The 23,749-nt window shown below is 39.6% G+C and overlaps 1 protein-coding gene across 1 annotated transcript in view; it reads right to left on the bottom strand.

Moving 5' to 3' along the window:
* Positions 1-21,611, bottom strand: part of ADAMTS20 (ADAM metallopeptidase with thrombospondin type 1 motif 20) — a 165,841-nt gene extending 144,230 nt beyond the window's left edge. Inside the window, exons 1-3 of the mRNA XM_053556101.1 lie at positions 21,521-21,611; positions 20,587-20,948; positions 2,624-2,786 (exon numbers count right to left, since the gene is read on the bottom strand). Coding sequence (XP_053412076.1) covers positions 2,624-2,786; positions 20,587-20,948; positions 21,521-21,611 — 616 coding nt within the window. The remainder of the gene's footprint in view (positions 1-2,623; positions 2,787-20,586; positions 20,949-21,520) is intronic.
* Between the last annotated feature and the right edge of the window lie 2,138 nt (positions 21,612-23,749).

The following is a 23,749-nucleotide window of genomic DNA, read 5'->3' as shown; positions in this document are numbered from 1 at the left end:
ACTAAATCCCGTAAACTTTAGATTTGCTATTTGTAGTTTTTAAAACACATTTTTAGTATGACATGTATAAAAATCTTTAGTTTTATAAAAATCTTTAGCATTAAACAAAAAAGCCAGGCTTTCCTCGGACCATTTCCTTGCTGATAATGAACGCTAATTGTGAATGCAAAACCCTGCATATCATTATGTGAAACATTTATGCATTCAGAATGTCTACTTGATGGTTTTCTTAAGAAGCTAAACAATTCATTAAACAAGCTGCTTCTGAATGGTAGATCAGAACAAGCATAAGCTGTCTTCTGTAGAATTCTATTGTGAAGCTGTACCCATTTGTGTTTTCTTTGAAGCCATAAAAATGAAACCCTTATGCTCATATTAAAAGCATAAGAAAGGCATCTATTATGTCAATAGATTTAAAACACGGCCTTAGACACAGTGAGAACCACTCCGAAGGTTAAGAAGTGCATTCCCAGGGAAAACCTTCAAAGGCCTACATATCATTATATCCCAAAACAGATGGCATCAGAGTGTTTGGAACTATAGTTTATGGACACCTACGATCTCAAGCAAATCCTTTCTAATCCCACTCTTTTGTCTAGATTTTGCACTTTGATGATAACTGCAGGTGCCTTGTCTTCAACCATATCATTGTATGTCATTCTATGAATAGTGAAGATACATGTGCATATATGGATATAACTCTTAACAAATACAACATTTATGGAATATACAAGAAATTTACTAGCAACAGATTTACGCTTTAGAAATTTGCACCTCCTAGATTCTAACCTGTACACATCTTCAGTAGTCAGAACTTTATAGGAAAAAATGATGACAACATACCTCTCTCCTATGTTGCTAGAACTACAAAACTGATAAAAATCATTTTGTAAACCAATATAGAATTATTGAGTATCTGTGTGTACTTCCTGAAGAAACTCTCAAATACAGGACATGGGGACAAGAATATTCATAGCAGCCCTGTTTGTAAAAGGGAAAAACTGTAAACCACAAAGATGAACAAAAAAGGGATATATAGGACGTCTCCAAATTTGTCCCCTAAAGTCACCGTACGTAGGAAAAATGGGAAACGGTAGCTAAGTGTACCTTTATTTACAAAATATTCATTACAAAATTTTACAAAGAGGTGTCCAACGTGTAGAGAATATGTTGTAAATATTTTATAAAATATATTGTAAAATATAGGTACATTTAGCTCTGATTTCTTATTTCCCCTAATGTACAGCAACTTTATGGGCAACTTTTTGGGTAGCCTATATTATCTGTGATGTACTCACAAAATGAAATAAATATGGAGCAATGTTTTCATGAAGTTCTAATTTTGTCTGTAAACTGATGTTCAGGTCACACATAATTTTAATCTCAGAATTCTTGGGGGGCTAACATTAATGCACTTTTCCATCTTATTTTATATATATATTATATAGCATTCAAAAAGAATGTTTTTCTCGATTGAGACAAGGATACAAAATACAAAATCCACAATTTTGATAACTGAAAATTGCCAATTGTTTTGCAGTACTTTATTATATTGGGTGTCATGTCTTTCTTAGGGCTTTAGGTAGTTAATGAATGCATACATTAGACACTTTGAGGTTTTAGTTGGGATTTTACTTAGCTTGCATTTTAATTCTTTGGTTCTTTGCTGGTTCAATTAACCCATGCCATTATTTTAATAAATGTTATAATATCAACCTAAACAAATAAACAAATAAATACAGAACAATGAAAATGAATTAACTTCTGCCACGTATACCAAAAAATACATGTACCCCAGAAACAAGATGAGCATAAGAAAGCATAAGTCACAGAAAACTTACGTTTTCATTTACATAAAGCTAAAACCATACAAAATTAGGCAATGTGTTGGTACTTAGGTTCAGAACTTTCATCTAAAATCCTGCTGAAAAAATTAAATAACACTAATGTGATTAACAGATAAAAGGAAAAAATTTTCACAATTACTTACTATAAATCTCATGCACTGAATAATTTTTTTTATTTAAATATAGTTTACTACAATAGGGTTATGTGTAGACTGATAATCTCTAAGGGATCCTTAGAGGTAAAAGTTTTTTTTTAATATAATGTACTTAAACATTGGGAAAAATACCACATGATCTCCTATATTATGAAATTTAAAGAATTTGAACTCATAGAAGTAAAGACTAGAATGGTGATCATTAGGAACTTGATTTGGGGAGGAGCTGGGAAGATAATGGTCAAAGTACACAAACTTTCAGTTAGACTGGAAGATGAAGTTCAAGAGCTCTACTGTGCAACATGGTGAATATAGTTAATAAAGATATGCTGTATTCATAAAAAGTGCTAAGAGTTGATTTTAAATGTTCTCTTCATTAAAAAAAGACAAGTATGTCAGACAACTCATATGTTAGCATGATTTAGCCATTCTACAATGTGTAGATGTTTCAAAAGAACATCTTGTACATAATAAATATACACAATTTTCATCAATTTTTTTTAAAAATCAATCAAAGATAAATACACAAAAATATTTAAGAAAAATATGTAGATTATAAATTATAAAAAGATTTAAACAATATCATAGTATCACTGGGAAAAGCTTTACTTCATAGTTTACCTGAAACTTCACAGGGCTTACGAGATTGCAGAAGAGAGTTCCTCTTTAATTCTTGTCTGTAAATAAGATGTGGCTTATTGTGATCGTCTTCATGTTCACTCCCATCTGCCTGCACTACAGGTTCTAAGAAATATTCACCATCATGTGCTTTAAATGTTCCCATCTGAAAATAAAGAAAATAAAAATGAACTTTGTACCCAATAGTCACTAAGCAGAGAAAGCACAGTGTTGGACGAGTTAAAATGAGCACACAGAAGCAAAACAGTGAGAAGTCTATTCACTAACAGCCTTCAACTGAACCTGAAAAAGCTTCTTTTCCATGGTTCACTTTCTCTCTTCATTCTTACATATAAAGTCATGAAAACTTGATATTATCCCAAAGAGCAGAGTTAAGACAGCAGGCATTCCAGGGATGAAGAATAGCATAGAAAAGGTATCAAATGGGAAAAAAGTGTCTAGAACAGACTAAAAATAATAATGTTTGGTTTTCTCTATATAAGATAATAGTGTGAGAGAAAAACCTTAAAAGGTAGGCTAGTGTCAGATAAGAGGTATTGAAAGTGGTACTAGAAATTTAGAATTTATCTTTTAACAATGGGAAGCTATTAAAGAGTTTTCATAAAGAAATATCCATCTTCCCAAAAATAAAATAAAATAAAATAAAAAATAAAACAAAAACACCCATCTTCCAGCTTCCAGAATCCAATATCAAACTTGCTATGCAACATCCTCTAGATGTTGATAAACAGATGTAGATAAATAACATTCTCAACCTTAACACATCCAAAGCCAAATTTGATTTCAAGTCTCAACCTGCTGTTTCTGCAATGTTCCTTATTTAAGTAAATGGTAGCCATATTTTCTGTATTGTTCAGGCCAAAAAACCTTAGAGAAAAATCAAGGATGGCTCTTTCACTCAGATCCTGTATTCAGTCCATCTGCAAATCCTGATAACACAATCTTCAAAGTATAATCAAAACTGAACCAGCCACCTCTCCCTAATTTTACCATTCCATCCATGATCTAACTGAACGTTCTCTCTTTTCTGAACTAAATCAACAGCCTTTGGTTAGTTTAGTCTCTACAGAGATGTCACAGTGATTCTTTATAAGAAAAGTCTAGACCATTTCACTCCCTTATGAAGTCTCCTGTCTTCTGGGGAAGAATAATTATAAAGAGCAAATAGATTTATAAATATAATATATGATTAATGTCCTTAAAGAGTTTGTCATGTTTGATAACAACGTCTCCAGGAGGGGAGCTCTAGAATGAGCTAAGGTGGAAGTGAGAGAAGGTGAATTTAGAAAACTCCTGGTGTGTGTTGACCTTCCACTTGATCCCTTCCATTTGATCTTTGAGAAGAACAAAAATCATTCTACCACAAGACATTTGCACTGGAATGTTTGTTGCAGTTCAATTCATAATTGCCAAGTTGTGGAAGCAACCCAAATGCCCATCGACCCATGAATGGATTAACAAACTGCAGCATATGTATACGCGGAATACTACTCAGTCATAAGAAAAGATGAACATTTTACATCTTTCATGTTTACCTGGATGGAGCTGAAACACATTCTTCTTAGTAAAGTATCTCAAGAATGAAAAAACAATACCCAATGTACTCAATACCAATATGAAACCAACATATAAACAATTACATACTCACATGAAAGATAAAACCTATATAGTCTAGCAAGGTGGAGGGAGCAGAAAGGAGAGGCAAGGGGGAAGGGCGATTGGTGGGACCTCACCTAATGTGCACACTGTGAGAGTATTCAGCATACCTCCAGGTGAAGGACTCTACTACAACTTTACCTTGGAAGAGAGAACATTCCCACTTTCTTCCAGAATACAAGGATGCCCATTATCACCTGTACTAGACAGCAGAATTAGATAAAAGAGATTATAAATATAAAAATTTGCCAAAAGGGGATAAAACTGTCATCTTCCTCATTTATACCAGTATATGCCTAAAAAATAATAAAGTTAACTGAAAAAGAATCATAAACACAAATTGAATTCAGTAAGACAAATATACATGCTTTAATAGTTTTCACATACACAAAAATAGTTATTAGAAGATGTTATGAAAGAAAAATTTACATTTTCAAATAAAAATATTGAGTACCCAGGAATAAAACTAGTAAAAAATTTGTAAGCTCTCCTTAAAAAGCCACTAGAGAACTACAAGAGGATTCAAACACATATTTTTCAATAGTAAGATTTCCCAAATGAATTTATAAAAATAACAAGATCTTGAGTTTCCAGAATACAAAGATATTTTTTAACATTCAAACTGCATATGTTAAAAGAAACAAAAATAGCCAAGATAATGATGAAAGAGCAATGTGGTGGGGTGAGGCCTACAAGTCACGCAAGACTTAGATTGTACATGGACAGCATCTAAACTCAACGGGAAAGAGAAAGGCAGAATATCTAACTAATAGTACTGCAAAAAAAAATGAGTAGACATCTAGAAAAGATGAACATTTTACATCTTTTGAAAAGATGATATTGATAATAATAATCAGGACATGTTTTTCTTGCAACACAGATGACTAACAAAGGGATTAGCTCTCTAAATTAATTACTTCTCTAAAATGCGTTTTAAATTGTAAAATAATAAAAATATATTTAAATCTTCAAAGTGAATAGAAAAGACCAGTATTCAAAGGAAAAATGGGTAAGAAATACTAATAGAAATTTCCCAAAAAGGAGGAAGATGTTAAACATTACTCAGGACAAATGAGTTTTATACTAAACTTATAAATCACTTGCCACCAGACTGGCAACATGTTCCAAATGTGTGTCCATGGAAAAAATAGGTACTTTTCTACATTACTGTTAAACAGGTAAAGTAGTACAATTACATGCCATGCAATGCAATATGGCAATATCGAACATAATTACCAACATCTTTACCCTTGGACAGAGCAATTTCACCTTCTGAGAATTTATCCTACGTGTACTCTACATTTGCACATGGGGTGAAATAACATATTTACAAATACTAACTATAGTATTGTTTTTAATAGAAAAATATTGAAACCAATTCAAAAGTCCACAGTCTGTTTATAACAACTTTGGTTCAGCAATAGATGGGATCCCTTGTAGTTGCAGACAAACGAAAGAAGAATTAACATTCTATGTAGTGATATGGAAGGAACTTCAACACATATCATTAAACCAAAACCAACAACTGGAAAACAAGATGTATACTTCACTACGCTTTGTGTAATGAAGGAAAACAAGAACTAAGTATGTCTATTTTCCTGATTCTATTAAAGAAACTCCAGAACAATTATTAGAAACAGTGCAGGTAGAAGTGGGAGAAACTGGATGGATACAGGATGGACTAGGCATGGCATCTTCTTCCTCAAGATAAAATATGATGCTCCCTCTGCCTAAGTTCTTTCCTTACTTCCCACCCCTCATACTTCTACCTCATCTCATCTTTCAAGTTTCAGCAGCTTAAATAGCAAGGACACAGAAAAAATTTTCCTTGACCGGATATCTAGGTAACCATATACCCATCCCCACTCCTGACAAATGCATTTCATCTGCTGGATTTCTTCAGCACATTAATCATATATTATATTTATAAATCTGTTTGCTCTTTATAATTATTCTTCTGCAGGAGACAGGAGACTTCATAGGAGGGATGTTTTATATAACAAAGGATGAAGTAATGAAGGCTTGCATTCTACTGGTTAGTCAAGAGTGGAATGGACAATTTATATAGGTAGGTCCCTTTCTCTGGTGAGGTGAGGTTAAATCATCCAGGGTAGGTATTTATAGCAATATTCATAGCTTACTCCAAGATATAGACGAGACATCATTCCTTCATATGCATGCTCACTCATAGCACACACACTTCTTGTGTGTGTGTATACATTGATTTCAATCTAACAATAATTCTTTGAAGTTATATTATTATCCTTACCTAACAAGTGAGACAAATAAGGAAAACAGAGGTTAACTGACTTGTTTCAGATGCTCCCATATCGGAACCCTGCGCCCATGGTGAGCCCACTGCATCCCGGATGTTCCCTGAGCGGAACCCTGTGGTAAGCCCACTGCATACCGGGTGCCCCTAGACAGGAACCCTGTGGTGAGCCCATTGCATACCAGGTGCCCCTAAACAGGAACCCTGTGGTGAGCCCACTGCATACCGGGTGCCCCTAAACAGGAACCCTGTGGTGAGCCCACTGCATACCGGGTGCCCCTAAACAGGAACCTTGTGGTGAGCCCACTGCATACCGGGTGCCCCTAAACAGGAACCCTGTGGTGAGCCCACTGCATACCGGGTGCCCCTAAACAGGAACCCTGTGGTGAGCCCACTGCATACCGGGTGCCCCTAATCAGGAACCTTGTGGTGAGCCCACTGCATACCCGGTGCCCCTAAACAGGAACCCCGTGGTGAGCCCACTGCATCCGGGAAGCTCCCTGACCGGAACCCTGTGGTGAGCCCACTGCATATCGGGTGCCCCTAAACAGGAACCCTGTGGTGAGCCCACTGCATACCAGGTGCCCCTAGACAGGAACCCTGTGGTGAGCCCACTGCATCCCGGATGTTCCCTGACCGGAACCCTGTGGTGAGCCCACTGCATATCGGGTGCCCCTAAACAGGAACCCTGTGGTGAGCCCACTGCATACCAGGTGCCCCTAGACAGGAACCCTGTGGTGAGCCCACTGCATACCGGGTGCCCCTAAACAGGAACCCCGTGGTGAGCTCACTGCATACCGGGTGCCCCTAAACAGGAACCCCGTGGTGAGCCCACTGCATACCGGGTGCCCCTAAACAGGAACCCCGTGGTGAGCCCACTGCATACCCGGTGCCCCTAAACAGGAACCCTGTGGTGAGCCCACTGCATCCCGGAAGCTCCCTGACCAGAACCCTGTGGTGAGCCCACTGCATCCCGGAAGCTCCCTGACCAGAACCCTGTGGTGAGCCCACTGCATCCCGGAAGCTCCCTGACCGGAACCCTGTGGTGAGCCCACTGCATCCCGGAAGCTCCCTGACCGGAACCCTGTGGTGAGCCCGCTGCATACCGGGTGCCCCTAGACAGGAACCCTGTGGTGAGCTCACTGCATCCAGGATTCCCCCAGACCAGGAGCTTGAAACATAGCAGGCACTCAATACACTGAAGTAGAAGTGAACACTATTATAACAAACATGGTGAAATACCTGATTTTTTCCTTCTATGACCCTTAGTAATCCTCTTGTGTTTTCCTAAATATTCTTAAATTATGATACTCTTGAGACTCATCTAAGATACATTTACATGATGGTTTTCTTTCAATGTTAAAAAATGTTTAGGCACTCAGGTAGTGTAGTAATACGTAAAGATTACACATTAAATAGTTTAAAAGTTAATGAAATTTCTTACTGACTCTGAAGCACAGGAATTATAGTCTATAAAATTTTTTTAATGCTATAAATATTAATAATTCTTATCCATTTCTTGGATACCTTTCTAGTGGCCTACACCCTAACATGCATCACTAATTCTACCAGTGTCTGTTTCCCAAGGATAAGTATAAATCACTTATTTTCAACACATACAAAAACACTTTGTCTGTCCTCCCAGAAAACTAATTTCAACTATACTTGTTAAAAAGTAACAAAGACACCGTTCTTGAAACCTGAGAACACGAATTCATGGAAAATCCCTTTCTAAAAAGCATGCTGAAGAGGAGAAATGTGATAGTATCTTGATAAAAGATACAAATAGACATGACACAGCCTGTTTACTTAACTGAATGCACCCACAAAACCAGCTTGAATAACATAACATTACTCTCCAAGCAATTTTGAAAATATTTATAACATAGAATTTTCTTACACTCTTTTTGGATCAAAATTTGACTATGAGGTACTTCTATTTTAATGTCCAATAAAACTGCATGTGGGTCCAACCTGTGTTCCCATATGAGAGGAAGTGAATATAGTTCTATCCAGAGGCCATCAGCACCTCCTTTTAAGTCGTGTGAGAACACTCTAGCCTGGTAAGAATATTGCCTTTGTGACTCAAAGGCCTTTTCTTAAATAAAACCTTGTATGTTTGAAAACACTAAGTTCAAGCAAAATGGCAAATGCTTGTCCTCAAAGTGATTTCTCTTTGTATTTATCAATGAAAGACTTAAAAGCATTTTACTTCCATCAGTTTTTCTATAATCCACCCCATTGCAAATAATAAAAATATTAGGGCTTTGCCTAAAGGCTCCTAAGGAAGCACATAGTTCTTTTTTAACTTGGAAAGAACCTAGTAAGGAATTAGAGGACTTTACAAAACAGGTGGTTCATATAATTATATTTAGATCATGCCTTATTTTTAGCAACGTGTGTATCTGCAGATGGGCACTGCAATTTGATTTATGATAAATGCCAATCAAATTCCAAACACTTTGTTTCAATGACTATTAAAAGAAGCAAAAGTAATTTTCACTTGGGCAAGGGTTTCCCAATTTTTTAGAGTAACAATCTTCTATTTGCCAGGCTGCTTTGAAAGGTAGTAAGTGATTATACAACTGGTTCCAATTTATTCCCACAGGCCGAAATCTTATATATTTAGAAGATTTTATACAACTGTTTTTCCAAAATATTCTTATTTCTCTATTGTGGCATTCATCCACATATATTTTCAAAATACATAGCAAACACATGTACTATATTCCTATAACTAATAATATATTCTCAGATTTTATTAAAGGATAAAAACAAGTATAAAATACAAACTGGACCCTTTTTAAAAGTGATGTGTATTTATCACAGTAAGGATTGGCAACTGAAGAACAACATTTGAAAATAAAGCACTATTGAATTTTTAACTGAAGTATTTTTCTTTTTTTTTTTTTTGTAAAGACAGAGTCTCACTTTATGGCCCTCGATAGAGTGCCATGGCATCACACAGCTCACAGCAACCTCCAACTCCTGGGCTTAAGCAATTCTTTTGCCTCAGCCTCCCGAGTAGCTGGGACTACAGGCACCCACCACAACGCCCAGCTATTTTTTGGTTGCAGTTCAGCCGGGGCCGGGTTTGAAACTGCCACCCTCGGTATATGGGGCCGGCGCCTTACCGACCGAGCCACAGGCGCCGCCCATAACTGAAGTATTTTTCAATATTTAATCATATATCATAGGAAAATCAGTATGATGATATTTATAAGCAAAGTGCATGGATATAAGTTCTGTGTTTATGAAATCATGGGGAAAATACTTCATATCTCAGACCATAAGTTCCATAATACACATATGTAAAACGAAATGGAAATAATTTTGTCTACCCACTTTCCTAAGGAAAGTAATAAGTACTAAAATGATGTTCATTATTGGAGCTTAGTAACTTTTTTTTTCTTTTTGAGACAGAGTCTCACTATGTTACCCTCAGTAGAGTGCTGTAACATCACAGCTCACAGCAACCTCAAACTCTTGGGCTTAAGTGATTCTCTTACCTCAGCTCCCAAGTAGCTGGGACTACAGGCGCCCACCACAACACCTGGCTATTTTTTGTTGTTGTTGCAGTTGTCATTGTTCCATTGTTCTTAAGCTGGCCCAGGCTTGGTTCAAAGCTGTCAGCCTGGGTGTTATGTGGCCGGCGCCCTACCCACTGAGCTATGGGCACAGCCTGGAGCTCAGTAACTTTTAAAACTAAACATATTTTGAAACAGGATGAAAAATTCTCCACTAAAAACACAAGATGTTACAGCCACTCTTTCTACCATAGGCAGAATATGAATATTATATAATAAAACATCACAAAGATGAACTCTGGGATTCATCTATATTTTGAGATACTCTGTTCAATGCAAAAAGGTTTCTCTTCTAGACAGTTTCTTATTATAAGATGAAATGATCATGCCTAGGAAGCAATGTATTATACACAAACACACAATGAATAACTGAATGAATCAATAATATAAAGAAAACATAGAATTGGTTCCAGATGCATAAAGCAGAAAATTCACTGTAAGGTTTTTTTTTTAAAGATGAGTTTTTCTTCTTCCTCTGGAAGCACTCCTTTTACTTTCCCCGCTTTGAGACACTTCCAGATCTCCAGTATAACAGTGAGACAAGATAGACACGGGGGCACACATCTGTAATCCTAGCATTTTGGGAGGCCGAGGCAGGAGGATCACTTGAGGTTAGGAGTTCAACACCAGCCTGAGCAAGAGCAAGACCCTGTCTCTACAAATAAGAGAAAAATTAGCATGACATGGTAGTGCAGGCTTAGTCCCAGCTACCTGGGAGGCTGAGGCGAGAGACTTGCTTTAGCCCTGGTGTTTGAGGTTACAGTGAGCTATGATGATACAATGCTCTGGCCTGGGACACAGAGTAATGCCCGGTCTCAAAACAATAAATAAATAAATAAATAAATAAATGTGAGTCAATAACAAGGAAATATATTGCTGATACCTCACTTAAAGAGAAACTGATCTAACCCATCCAAATCAAGAAAATAAAACCATGACTCTAAATTCATCTACCCAAGGTTAATATACCCCAGACACTCAAGTTCAAATATTGTGTCCCAGCAATAGCAATAACAAGCAGTTAATTCTGTAATATTTCTCTTATTTGTAGGCAAGTCAATGAACTCACTAGCAGCAGAGAGAGCTAGCAAAGAAATGGCTACATTCTTGTGGGGTCTGGCGAGTGGTCCTCAGGACAGTGTCTCCCAAACTCTCACTAAAATATCCATGAAGACATCAAAGCAAAACACATAACAATCAGAAGTTTATAGTAAGAAATCACAAAAAGTATTTCATAGGTATATAATGAATATACACTGTTTGTGACATACTGCCAAAATTTTATAAAGCAATATTACTTAAAAATAAAGACAAAAATATACACAATATCTAGAGGGAGACGTACCATCTATACACCAGACCCTCTGTCATATTGGTGGCATAGATTTTCCTTTTATTTTATCTTTTATTTATATTATTTTGACATATGGTACTCATCAATTATTATTTAGGCAAATACATCGATTTTTTTATGTGTTATCTCTTCCGTTATCTTTTCCTTTGTTATCTCTTCCTTTTTTTTCTGATCCAAAGATTACAAAATGTTGCAATTTTCTTCTACTTTAACAGTTGGAGTTTTATTTGATTTACCAGTGAAGTAAGAATCCAACATTTTTTTCCCCTATAATAGATTCTTGGCACTCATAGATTTAACATAAATGCCTTTTAAGCTTTGGCAACTGTCACAGGAAACTAACTTAAAGTAATTATCAAAACTTAATCTGCTGTAGAAACCAACCAAGTTTTTTGAGAGATTATATTGTCAAAAAATCCTCAAGCCTAGACTGAAAAAGCCTCTGACTGCTTTCACTGTAAAGTTATCCACAGGTTCTCAAAATTACCTGAGCATTCCTGAAGCTCCCCCAAGAAGCCACCCTCCCCAGAGCCCTTTTTTTTCTTTTCCTTTTTTTTGAGAGAGAGTCTCACTATGTCACCCTCAGTAGAGTGCCGTCGCATCACAGCTCACAGCAACCTCAAACTCTTGGGCTTAAGCGATTCTCTTGCCCCAGTCTCCCAAGTAGCTGGGACTACAGGTGCCCACCACAACACCCAGCTACTTTTTTGTTGTAGTTGTCATTATTGTTTGGCAGGCCCAGGCCAGGTTTGTACCCACCAGCCCTGTGTATGTGGTTGGTGCCCTAGCCACTGAGCTACAAGCGCTGAGCCGAGAACCCATTTTAGATGTAGCCACAGTGGAGGATGATGGATAAGACCCTTCCAAAAGGCAGAACCAAAGTAAATACCTTGGCAGTCAATGGACATCCTAGAAATATGAATCAAGAAAAGTTATCAAGGAACTCCCTGCCTGCAAATGTAGTGGGTCTCCACAATTCCTACCCAGAAAGAATAAAAAATGGCTAAAAATCAGTGACTATAATCTCCCTTCCCCATGGACCACAACAGTGTCCCTCTCAGCAACTCGCTGCCTCCCTATACCCTGCACAATGTTGCATGCAGGGAAAGGCCTGGTCTTGCCTCCTATAATTGTTTTCTGTAGGAAATTGAGGTTAGGGTCTCAGTCATACTGATGACTGAGTTGGTGGAGGTACAAGTAATGACTTTTTAAAAAATTTCTTTCTTTTGGGATGGGTGGGGGTAAATTTGTCTTTTTAATTCATATTTTTCTGAACCACAAAATGCCACATCTGAATTTTATGGAGATACATTATATGTTACCCAGAGATCCTAGACTCTGAGCCAGACATAGTGCCCCTGTGGGAACTTAGGGTTGTCTCCTTGTAGATAGGTGAGTATGTTTGAAGCATATGTTTGAAGGAAGAGATGAACAAAGGGATATTTGGTGAACACAAGGACAGCCTGTGGTAGAGACTACTGATCACCATTGTCTATGTTCCTCTCTTCCTCCTGGGAAATCACTGCCCCTCGTATTCTAGCCCTTTTGCATCCAGGTAGATGCAACTTTGCTAGATCTAGCCCTTCTGCTCTAAGTAGATGCAGAAATGTAGTTCTCCTCAATGTACATAGAAATGGTTTGTGTCATCTTGGATTGAGATACTTAAGAGCCAGTATGCCTTCTCTATGCTTTGACTATAGCAATAAGCCATTTATCTAGCTCATGAATATATTTTAATTAATAAGAACAATACTGTTCCAATAGGAAAGACATTGCTGTACCATCAATGCCTGAGAGTGGCTGCTAGATAATAAATAAGTATTTATTGAAAAAAATAAACAATTTGTTTCATCCTCTGACTATTAACATGAATTGGACAGCTTAAATATATTGTGAGAAAACAGTTATAATAAGCAAAACAGAAATAAAGCCACAAGTAACAAAGGTGTGATGTAAGCCCAAATAAAAGACGTTATAAATGGAACACAACTAACTTAGGTCGCATGCAAAAAAATTAATCAATACAAAAACTTTCTAAAATATGCCAAAGTACTACAACTAGAATTGCAAAAATAGTTCCTTTCTGCAATGAATGACTGAAGAAGACCTGGCTAAATATTGGCATATGTTAATAAAGGTTGCCCCTGTTAGTTTATTCATTCACATATGTATTGAGCATTTCCACACACTGAGTTATGTGCTAAAATGAATATGACTGTCATCTCTGCTTTTGAATTCTGTAAGTGAAATAGAAATGTAGACAAATAATTTCAATTCAACGTTTCATGAGAATACATATGGATAAAAAGTCAAGTGGTGGAATAAAGGAAAATCTGGCCAATTCCCAAAGATCAGGGAATGGGAAGGAAGCCTCAAAATGGATCAGGAAGGGCTCAGTGCCCATAGCTCAGGAATGAAGAGCAAATTAAATCAAACAATTGACAAGATTAAAGTAAATCTGTGAAAGAATCAAACCAACGTGTCCAGAATAAACACTTCTTTCTTGCCGCCTGTTTTGCCTTTCATATCTAAAGGCCACACGATCATCCAGCCATTTAAACCAGAGTCATTACAACCATTTGATCTTCTCTTATGGTGCAGAATTCTCGGGGCTCTCCTGGAAGGGCGCTTCACTTCAGCACTATTTAACAACTGTTTGTTGCACAAGGCTGTTCTGCGCATCATGGGATGTTCAGCAGCATGGCTTCTACCCACTAGAGTTGCCATATTCCCTATTATGACCATCAAAAATGTCTCCAGATATTACAAATGTCCCTGGAAACAACACTGCTCCAAGTTGAAAACCACTGGTCTGCAGTAGTGCCTCTTTCATAGTCACCTGCTTCTCTCTTTCCCCACTGCAACATCACTCTGAGTAGCCTCTCTCCCTTCCCCATGGACTACAACAGTGTCCCTCTCAGCGATTCACTGCCTCCCTATACCCTGCACGATGTTGCAGGCATGGAAAGGCCTGGTCTTGCTCCTATCAACAGATCGTACAAACCTACCACATACAATTAAGCTTTCACTCCTTAGCAATGTATTCTGGGCCCTTAACAGTGATTCCGACTTTACCTTTACCTCAGCACCCAACCTACCCTATTTCTCAGCTGCATAGACCCACAAGAAGCCCTTGAATTTTCAAATCTACATATGTTTATCCTTCCTTCAAAGTCTAGTTGAGAAGCTTTCCCCAGCACAGTTCTTTCATCAATCTTTAATCACACCTTCTTTATCATTCCTTATTTAAAGTTCACACAAAACTTTTTACTCTATGCCCTTTAGTCAAGGAAACTTTTAAATCCAACAGTGTTTACACCCTGGCCATATCTCCCAAGAGCTACTCCCTGTTAGTAACCAAGCATGGCAGTGACACCAAGGTAGACTCATCCTGGGAGGAACGGGACTCTTCTGGCCATGTGTGGCTCCAGGAGGGCTTTGGTACACCTTGCTCGGACTACTCAGCAGGCTAGGATGCTTCTACCCCACATTCTCGTCCTTCTCTTCATCTATTCCAGACTTGCATCACTCTCCCACCTCTCCTTAGTTTCTCTAACACAGACACTTCCCCCAAATAAAATCACATCTTGGCATCTGCTTCTGATAGGACCTGGACTCACATGCACTAGAATGTTAAAAGTAAAGGCATAGAAAATTTCTCTACTGTTGTGTGACTAGTATTAAGCAAGTATGTCTGTAACTAAAAGAGGTTCTTATGAGTTTTTCAAACAACAAAAATATAAATACAGAATGGAATGAGTGATAATCTGGAGCTATATTACAGTCATATATATATATATATATATATATATATATATATATATACGATAATAATCTGGTCTGGGAAAGTAAGAGAAAACAATAGAACTGAAATTTTGCCAGAATCGACAAAGGCAATAAAGACACTATTGACAGTTTCTGTAGTTGTATTTCCTGTGTAAACAGGAAGTCACTAGATCAACTCAACAATTAGTCATCAGAGAGCAGTAGTGCCTGGCATATTGTAGAATGGCTCATGTAAGAAACTTCAAAGAAGTACACAGGGCCACTGCAGGCCACTCCATGATAGTACTGTATAAGCTAGATGGATGCTATGTCTGGTTTTATCACATCTGGAAACTGTTTCCTTCAACCAAAAGACTGCACTGCCTCAAATCCCAACAAGAAAGAATGAACTTAACTGTCAAGGTGGTCAAGTTAGTCCCTGAGGGCCTTTGGAAGAAATGAACCCACTAGGTAATATTAGAAGAAGACTACCAGAGGTACGGGGTGGTGGTGGGGATTGTCAGGAATGGTCTGTATAAAATTCACACATCCCATCCCAACAAGTATATGCTAACTTACTTACTAAATATTGATCTCAACTTTGGCAAGAGTATCAACATTATGAGAAGATAAATTATATGGCCATAAAAAAAGAAGTCCATATGATGTCTAATTTGGTAAGAATATTTATCAGTATATGAAGACGATAGATAATATGACATAAAGAAGATTAGAGGTGAACACAGGAATATTAAGGCCTGATAACTACACATTATGTAGTAGTCTATCAATGGATTAAAAACATTGAGTTTCATTAGCCATTACATTACTTATAGAAACTTTTATGATTCAGTTCCATAATTATACGTATTATACATTTTTTTCTTTGAAATATACAAATAAATCTCTGTTCAGTGATGTTTGACTCATGGGATAAATAAATGCTTATGGGAAGGAAAAATTATAGAGAAGGAAAGATTAGAAAAGCAAGAGTTATACACATGTTAAACAGAAAATTTCTGGCAGACTCTTAGCCTCTTCTGGTTCTCAAGCTCAAAACACTTAGGAAGAAAATCAAACAACACTAGTTATGGTTCAGAGACTTGGTAAAAAAGAAGACATGTAAATATCAAGATTTCTAAAAGTGGGAAAATATTAACCACATAGAAATGCAAAGATAAGCTCACATGTGTTGGGTTAATTGAATGCTAGCAACTAAACGAATCAATAAATATGATTAATTGATTTTAACAAATGGCGGTACAGGGATAACACTTTGAAAACATCAATTTGACTTGTTTTTCATGTCGTTCCTCCATAAGCCACATTCTCCAGCAGCCAGTAGAGAAGAGAGGGGTAGGTGCTACCTCAAATGGGAAGATAAAAAGGTAATGGGTTGAATGAGATGTAAAAGGTAACTCAGTAGATGACGGGATGAGGGGGCAACAGAGGCAAGACACATGGTGAAATGGATGTGCATTAACTCCTTCACTACGGTTTAAAATCCCAGAAATCGAAGGCATATCAGATCGTTACAAAGCACTGCTAAGAGAAGTGCTTCAGCATGCTATGTGAGACTCGAAGAATGGACCCTTTCAAGGGTTCTACACACACACGAAATTTAGAGGTCTAAAAGGGTTTGACAGAGGGAGAAACTGAGTCCTTTTGTACTCTCAAATGCTAAAGAGGGTTTGAGTACCGTAGAGGAGTGTGCAAGATTACCAAGAGCATCACCAAATCAGATGACCTGGTGGGTACTGCTGCAGGACCTTGTATCTGAAGGCTGAGCCATGCATCAGCCAGACAAGAAATCAAATAGATGTTATGGCCAGACTCAAAGGGTTATTACAGCACCAGTGATAGCCCAAGAGGGGATGAGTCAGCAAGCAAGACCAATGAGCTCTAACTGAGCAAGGAAAAGAAAGGCCAAAAATTCTCAGGCCTAGAATTCAGCTGCCAGTGACACAAAGGTACAAAGAGACTCTGGCACAAGGAATATCACCAGACACTTGAAGAATGGGAGGACATTACAATTCCTTCATCCTTCTCCCTAACAATGCATAGACCCCAGAACATAATTGGTCAATGTACGCTTGAATTATAATGTATAAGACAATACACAAAGCAGGAAAAAATGAGATTTCATGCTTATTTTCATATATTCTGAAAAAAACTTTAATAAAATGTGACCTAATTCAAAGCAAAAATTAACTAGTTAAATAAGAAAGTATCTCTAAATTAATAAGACTGACTCCAAAATCATTCAGTAAACCTCAGTTAGCATTTAATGAATTGATAGAGGTCAAAGCTAGATCATCAATTCAAGTATATAAGGTAACAAAGATAAATTAGAAAGTAAGTAAGAACAGGGCCATAGATTAGCATTATTGAGTTCCCAGGCTTTGTATCAACATTAATCTGTGAACAACTGAGCTGGTCCTGGCTTTGGAGACTACAATTTATCCAGATATAAAGACTAAAGACTAATCAGAGACTAAAAATCAGAATCTAATATATGGCAGATGAATTCTAAAACCTACCAGAGGTTCTGCAACTTGATGAAACCATTCATCTAAAGAAATTTAATGTCAGAATCAGAGTAGAAAAAAAATGCAGTCATAAATAGGTAGCTAATATCTGTTTTAGTGATAACACCAAAAATGAGAAAAATTAAAGAAATGTCATTTATGTCAATACTAAGTTAGACTTAACATTGGTTATACTACTGAAAAAAAAAATGTAGTTCCTGGTACTATATTACTGAGAAATTTCTATCTCTACAATGATTGATGTGCTCAACTTAACCTTATACAAATGCAAAGAAATTCAGTAAGGTAGGCCAAGGGTGGTGGCTTATGCCTGTAATCTCAGCACTCTGGGATGCCAAAGCAGATAGATCACCTGAGCTCATGAGTTCAAGACCAGCCTGAGCAAGTGTGAGACCACCTCTCTAAAAATAGTTGGGTGTTGTGGCGAGCACCTGTAGTCCCAGCTACTCAGGAGGCAGAGGCAAAGGGATCACTTGTGCCCAAGAGCTTGAGGTTCCTGGGAACTATGATGCCACGGCACTCTACCAAGGGTGACAAAGTAAGACTTTGTCTCAAAAAAAAAAAAAAAAAAAGATAAAAAAGAAAAAGAAAAAAAAAGGTCCAGTAAGGTAAAACTAAGTTATGTAGGCATGAAAATAAATTTTGAAAGTTAAATAGACATATGCTGATGATATCAGTAAGTTTTTCAAAAGCAAAGTACATAAATAAATCAGATTAATAATGCATGATGAATAATGACTTCGGCAACTATATCCAAATTGACACAATGACAAGAAAGGATCACCTCCTGACTCAAAGACATTTTCACCTGCTTTCTGAATTCCAAAAGGAATACTGAATAATAATTTGAACTGCACCAACATGAATCAAAATAAGCAGAAACATCACTCCTAATAATCCTTCCCATCTGGAATGTTTTCTATGCCATAAAATACTAAATCAAGAAAATATACTGACCATGACAAATTTGTGGTAGCAAATCTAGGATTTTCCTGACAACCTAAACATTATTTTTAAAAGGATTAGAAAAGAGAATCTTTTTCTTTCCTTTGAAGTATAGATGGCTGTGTAAATATTAGAGTGTGTTTCTGACATTCTGATATTGCAAATATTTTACATTTGTCCCTAGAAGAAAAGGAAGGAAATTGGAGGCGTTTTATGTAAAAACAACTTTCAAAATAATCACTTGAAAAAGAGCAAAGAGACTTTCTGAATTTTCTTAGTAATGGCCAACGCTCATACCCAGAAAGGCATCTTAAATCTCTTAATCTGAAAGAAGTATTACATTTGTCCTGGAGAGAACTGTGATCAATATTTGTTTACTCAAAGAAGAAACAGTGATGACATTCTGAAAATTATCTCTAAAGTGTGTGCATGCCTGTGCTAAACAAGAGCTAGAATACCTGTAGGATCCTGTAAACAAATTCCCAGTTCTTGTTTCTTCTTTAATGTATTTCTCAGATGAATTACTGACAAAATGAGATAATATCTGTTTTAAACAAGTATCCTTGATCTGGAGTTCCATGAACTTAGATGGGTAAAAGTCACACCTTTATCTTAACTAACCTCCAATATTGAAGATTTGCTTCAATTATGATTGTGAGTGAAACTACAGATATTGTAGCTCTGTTACCAGTAAAATATTACTTTCTTTTTTTTTCTATTCCAAGTCAAAATAATACTTCCATACACGTTAGAGTTGATGTAGCTAACTGAATTGTTTACACACTTCATCACCATAATAGCATAGTAGCAAATAGATACCACCAATAGTTCTTATTATCGTATTAAATGCATTAATAAGGAAGTATATATTTCTATGTCACAATTTGGCTTTGTAATATTTTATTCCTGTTTTTATTTAATTGCCTTTCTTTTTAACATTATGTATATCATTTTATGCATTTAAGTTATTATGCTGAATGGGGTTCCTGGGTTTCACCAGACTGCTGAAGAAGGTCACAGCAAAAAATAAATAAATAAATAAATAAAAGTTAAGAAGCTTTGTTTTAGTGACAGAGAGAAACAAATGAAACACAGAGGGCCAGATACTTTATTTCATTTCCTTTCTTCCCAGTGAAGTTTTGACAGAATCTTTCTTTGTTTGTTTGTTTGTTTGTTTTTACTCTCCTCACTCTGATGATCCTTGCTCACATGCTGGTACCAGACAGACTGTTTCACATGCAATGAATTTTAGATTGGAACTCTTCCCTATTTGGTGCCATCCCCATTATCAACAAAACGAACTTCTCCTGTTCAAACCTTACCAGTGGAGTCTTTCCATTTTACGTATACTCATTCTCTTCTTTCTAGCATTCTAAATTCCAGGACCAAACTTAAGTACATGTAGGAGATTCAGCCTCAAAACGTCAGCATAAATGGGTACATCTGAGTTAAACAGCCTGCCCACCGGTTAGAAACCATCCTCCAGTTGTGTCACAGGCCCCACAGGCCACTCTCTGGTCACTACTCCAGCATCTGGCACTTTCAAGAAAGATGCTGTCAGCTATGCACAGAGGGTCGACTATGCCCAGCAGGCGAAGAGTCTTCCAGACTCCTCTGTTCAGGCTTTAGAGTCTTCCAGACTCCTCTCCCTAAATAGCTGCGAGTGACCACTGGCTTGGGTACACCTTAGACCTTCCGGTGGCTCACCCTGAACTCTCCAATCATCTACCACCAACTCGAAAACCCCAGACCCTGCTCCCTAAACGCTGCCCTCGACCGTATCCCAAGAAAATGCCAAGGGACCAGAGAACACTTACCAGGCCTCCACACAGGCTGAAGACCGCGGTGTGGTCCTCCCGCGCGTTGACCTGGCCGCGGTAGAAGCAGTGGCGCAGGTCTGCTGGCGCCGCGTCGCGCTCCTGGGCCTCGAGCGCTGGGGTCCCCAAGTGCACCTCGGTGTAGCTGTCGGCCAGAAAGGCTGCGTCGGCGCTCAGGTTCAGCTGGAAGAGCTGCCCATAGGCGCGGATGCGGTAGTGGGTCCTGAATGGCGTGGGTTCCAGCGCCCCGGAGCTGCGTTTCTTGCGGCTGAAGTGACGGCTCTGAGGGAACACTTCTCCGAACTCATTGACCCGCGCTGGGGTCACCACTTCGTAGGAGGCTAGTGTCCTCACCAGGGCTTCTGCAACCACAGCGATATGGCGAGTTCAGGGTGAGCCCCCATGCGTTCCTCACCCTTCATTCACAACGTCTTCAACTACAAGAGCCCGCTAAAGGTCCCGGGTCCCTATACACCCGAGGACACACATGCACACACGCTGGTGCACGCGCGCGCACACATACGTGCGCACTGTGACTGTCCCTGCCCTGCTTTCCCACACCTCGGACTTGCTCCACCCTCCCCAAGCACGATCCCACCACTAACAGCCCTGAGCAGCCCACCTCTGTCCCCAGTCCTTCCTGGCTCCCGGCCGCCGCCAGCTCGTGCCCCCCGGGTGCACGCGCCAGCCTGCCCCACGAGACCCCGCCGCGTGGTCCCGAGTGAGAGGTGTCCCCGGCGCCCTCGATTCCTCGAAACCCCGAGCGACCGCGACATCTCCGGATGCTCAGGGCTGTGTGCTCATCCGGGAGTCCCGGGAGCCCCTCGGAGCCCGCGTCCCTCAACCGGCTGAGCCACTCGCCCCCTCTCCACACGTCCCCCTCGGGCCCCGCGCCCCGACCTCGCCGCTGAAGGCGTCCCGCGGGTGACCTTACCTTGCCTGGGGTGGAAGTGAACTTCCCAAGACCTGGTGATGAAGAGCGAGAGCTGGTACAGCAGCCCCGTCAGCCACTTGGCCACCCGCATGGTTCCACCCGAGGGATCCCGACCCCGGAGGCCAACCGGAGTCGCCGGCCGCCCCGCCGGCTTCCCCCGCGCTCCGCCGCCTCGCCTCCCGCTCGCCCGCCGCTCTCCGCGCCGGCCGCCGCGGCGCCTCAGCAGCCTCCGGAGCAGCAGCCCGGGCCCCGGGCCGGCCCGCCTCGCCACACCGCCAGCCTCCGCTCGCTGAGCCGCTGCTTCATCGCACTGCAGCCCCGCAGCCCGCCGCTCGCCCTCGGCAGCCTCACTCCTCTCCCTGCGCTCGCACCGCCCTCAGAAACCTCTCCCCGGGTCCGGCTCAGCGCCGGGAAGAGACTCGACCCAGCAGGAACGGTGCCAACAGAGCCACCCGAGCCGGGCGAGCGCCGGGCAGAGCCCGCCCCTCGGGGCCGGGCCCGGCCAATCAGCGGAAGGCGCGGCCCCGGCTCGCCCGCCCTCCCGCGCGCCGCTCCCCCAGCCACATGCGGAGTGCGCTCCCCGCGGTCTGCGCGGCCCGCGCACGACTGGGGGCGCCACCCCTGTACCTGTACAACTCCGCGTGGAGATGCGTGAGGTTTTTAGTTCTCACGACGAAATGACGAGGATTAGATGGAAAACTTGTTATTTATGTTGCACGGAAATTTTAGGCTTCCCAAACATAATGAAATCAGCTCTAATGGGAAGTTTTCTTAGGCAGAGGATATTACCAATGACACTTAGTGGCCACGCGTCATTTACAAAGGCCCCTGTGTGCGGTAGGAGTAGCTTCCAGCCCAGTCAACCAGCGTTTCTGGATGAGCATTTCGGGCAATTGCCTAAAGAAATTCAAGGAAAGGATCTGAATCTCCAAAGTTCTTGTTTTTCCTATTAAATATTTATTTACTTTTTACTTATTTTTTGTATATGGCCATCCAAAATGATATAGACATCAAGATCCATAAAACTTGGATCTGCCCCTGAATGAGTTTCCGCTGGAAGTTCTACAGTATTCATACATCCTTGGCTTATAATATCCAAATGATCCATGTATCCAAAATTATCCTCATCAACAATTATTATGGCTCTGAAAACTTTTGTTATTTATGTTGCACGAGAATTTTAGGCTTCCCAAACAAACTAAAATCAGCTATAATGGGAAGTTTTCTTAGGCAGAGGACACTACCAAAGAAATTTAGTGGCCGCATGTCAGTTGCAAAGGCTCCTGTGTGTGGTGGGGCTTACTTTATTACATCCAGGAGTGTGTTTAGATGGAAATAATCTAATTATGGCATCAACTAAGATGACTCTAGTTGTCTCGGATTCATCTTAGTCTGTTAAGTTGGGTCAACCTCAGTGTCCGTGGAAAGCCATCATTTCAGTACTTCTTTCTCATTTCCCAAATCCACCTGTTTGATTCAAAGGTTCCATAATTACTCCTCTACGAGCAGTAGGAAAGCGAAAGGGGAGAGTGATCAGACTGTCTTGAAATCCACTCTAGAAGAGGAAGAATATGAAATAAAAAGCAAAGGAATATATGGGTAAATCTTTGCAAGCACAATGGAAAACACTTCCAGTTCAGTTCCTGGCTGCCTACCTCCTCAGACCTCTCAACAATGGAAATTCTGCTCGCTTGGAATTGACCTCTGGTGGCCTGCCTCTTCACTTTTATATCCTGTGCTTGGGCCATCTGTTGTTCACCACAATCTTGAACAATCTTATTCAAGGAAAGGGAGTTTAATCTTACATCTCCTAAGAAAATCTTCCAACTTGGGGTGGTAATTCTTCCACAATCACGATCACAATCCCTCTTTTTGTACCCCCTTTCTCACAAATGTCACTTCATTCATCAGAGAATTACAGATTTCTGGTGGATTTTTTATCTCTAAGCATACTGTTTCTCTAAACAAAACTAAAATGGGCATTACCCACCCCTATTTAGTGGTCACCTTCAGTACACTGATAATTTAGTCATTTTAATCACATTGCAACTCTCACTGCATCTTTACATTTGGAGCTGAACTTTCCTTCCAGCAAACAGAAAATAAAACTGCACCTGTTCAGATGGGTGACTCCTGCCTGCAGGAAAAACAGATATTTCACTTCCATAGTTGAACCTTTGTCACTCAGAACAGTATTTACAATGGACATTTGATTTTCAGCCTGCTCTT

This window comes from Nycticebus coucang, chromosome 12, assembly GCF_027406575.1.
Source record: "Nycticebus coucang isolate mNycCou1 chromosome 12, mNycCou1.pri, whole genome shotgun sequence".
NCBI lineage: Eukaryota > Metazoa > Chordata > Mammalia > Primates > Lorisidae > Nycticebus > Nycticebus coucang.
The sequence above is the reverse complement of the archived record's forward strand: the minus strand, read 5'-3'. Positions and strand labels throughout refer to the sequence as shown.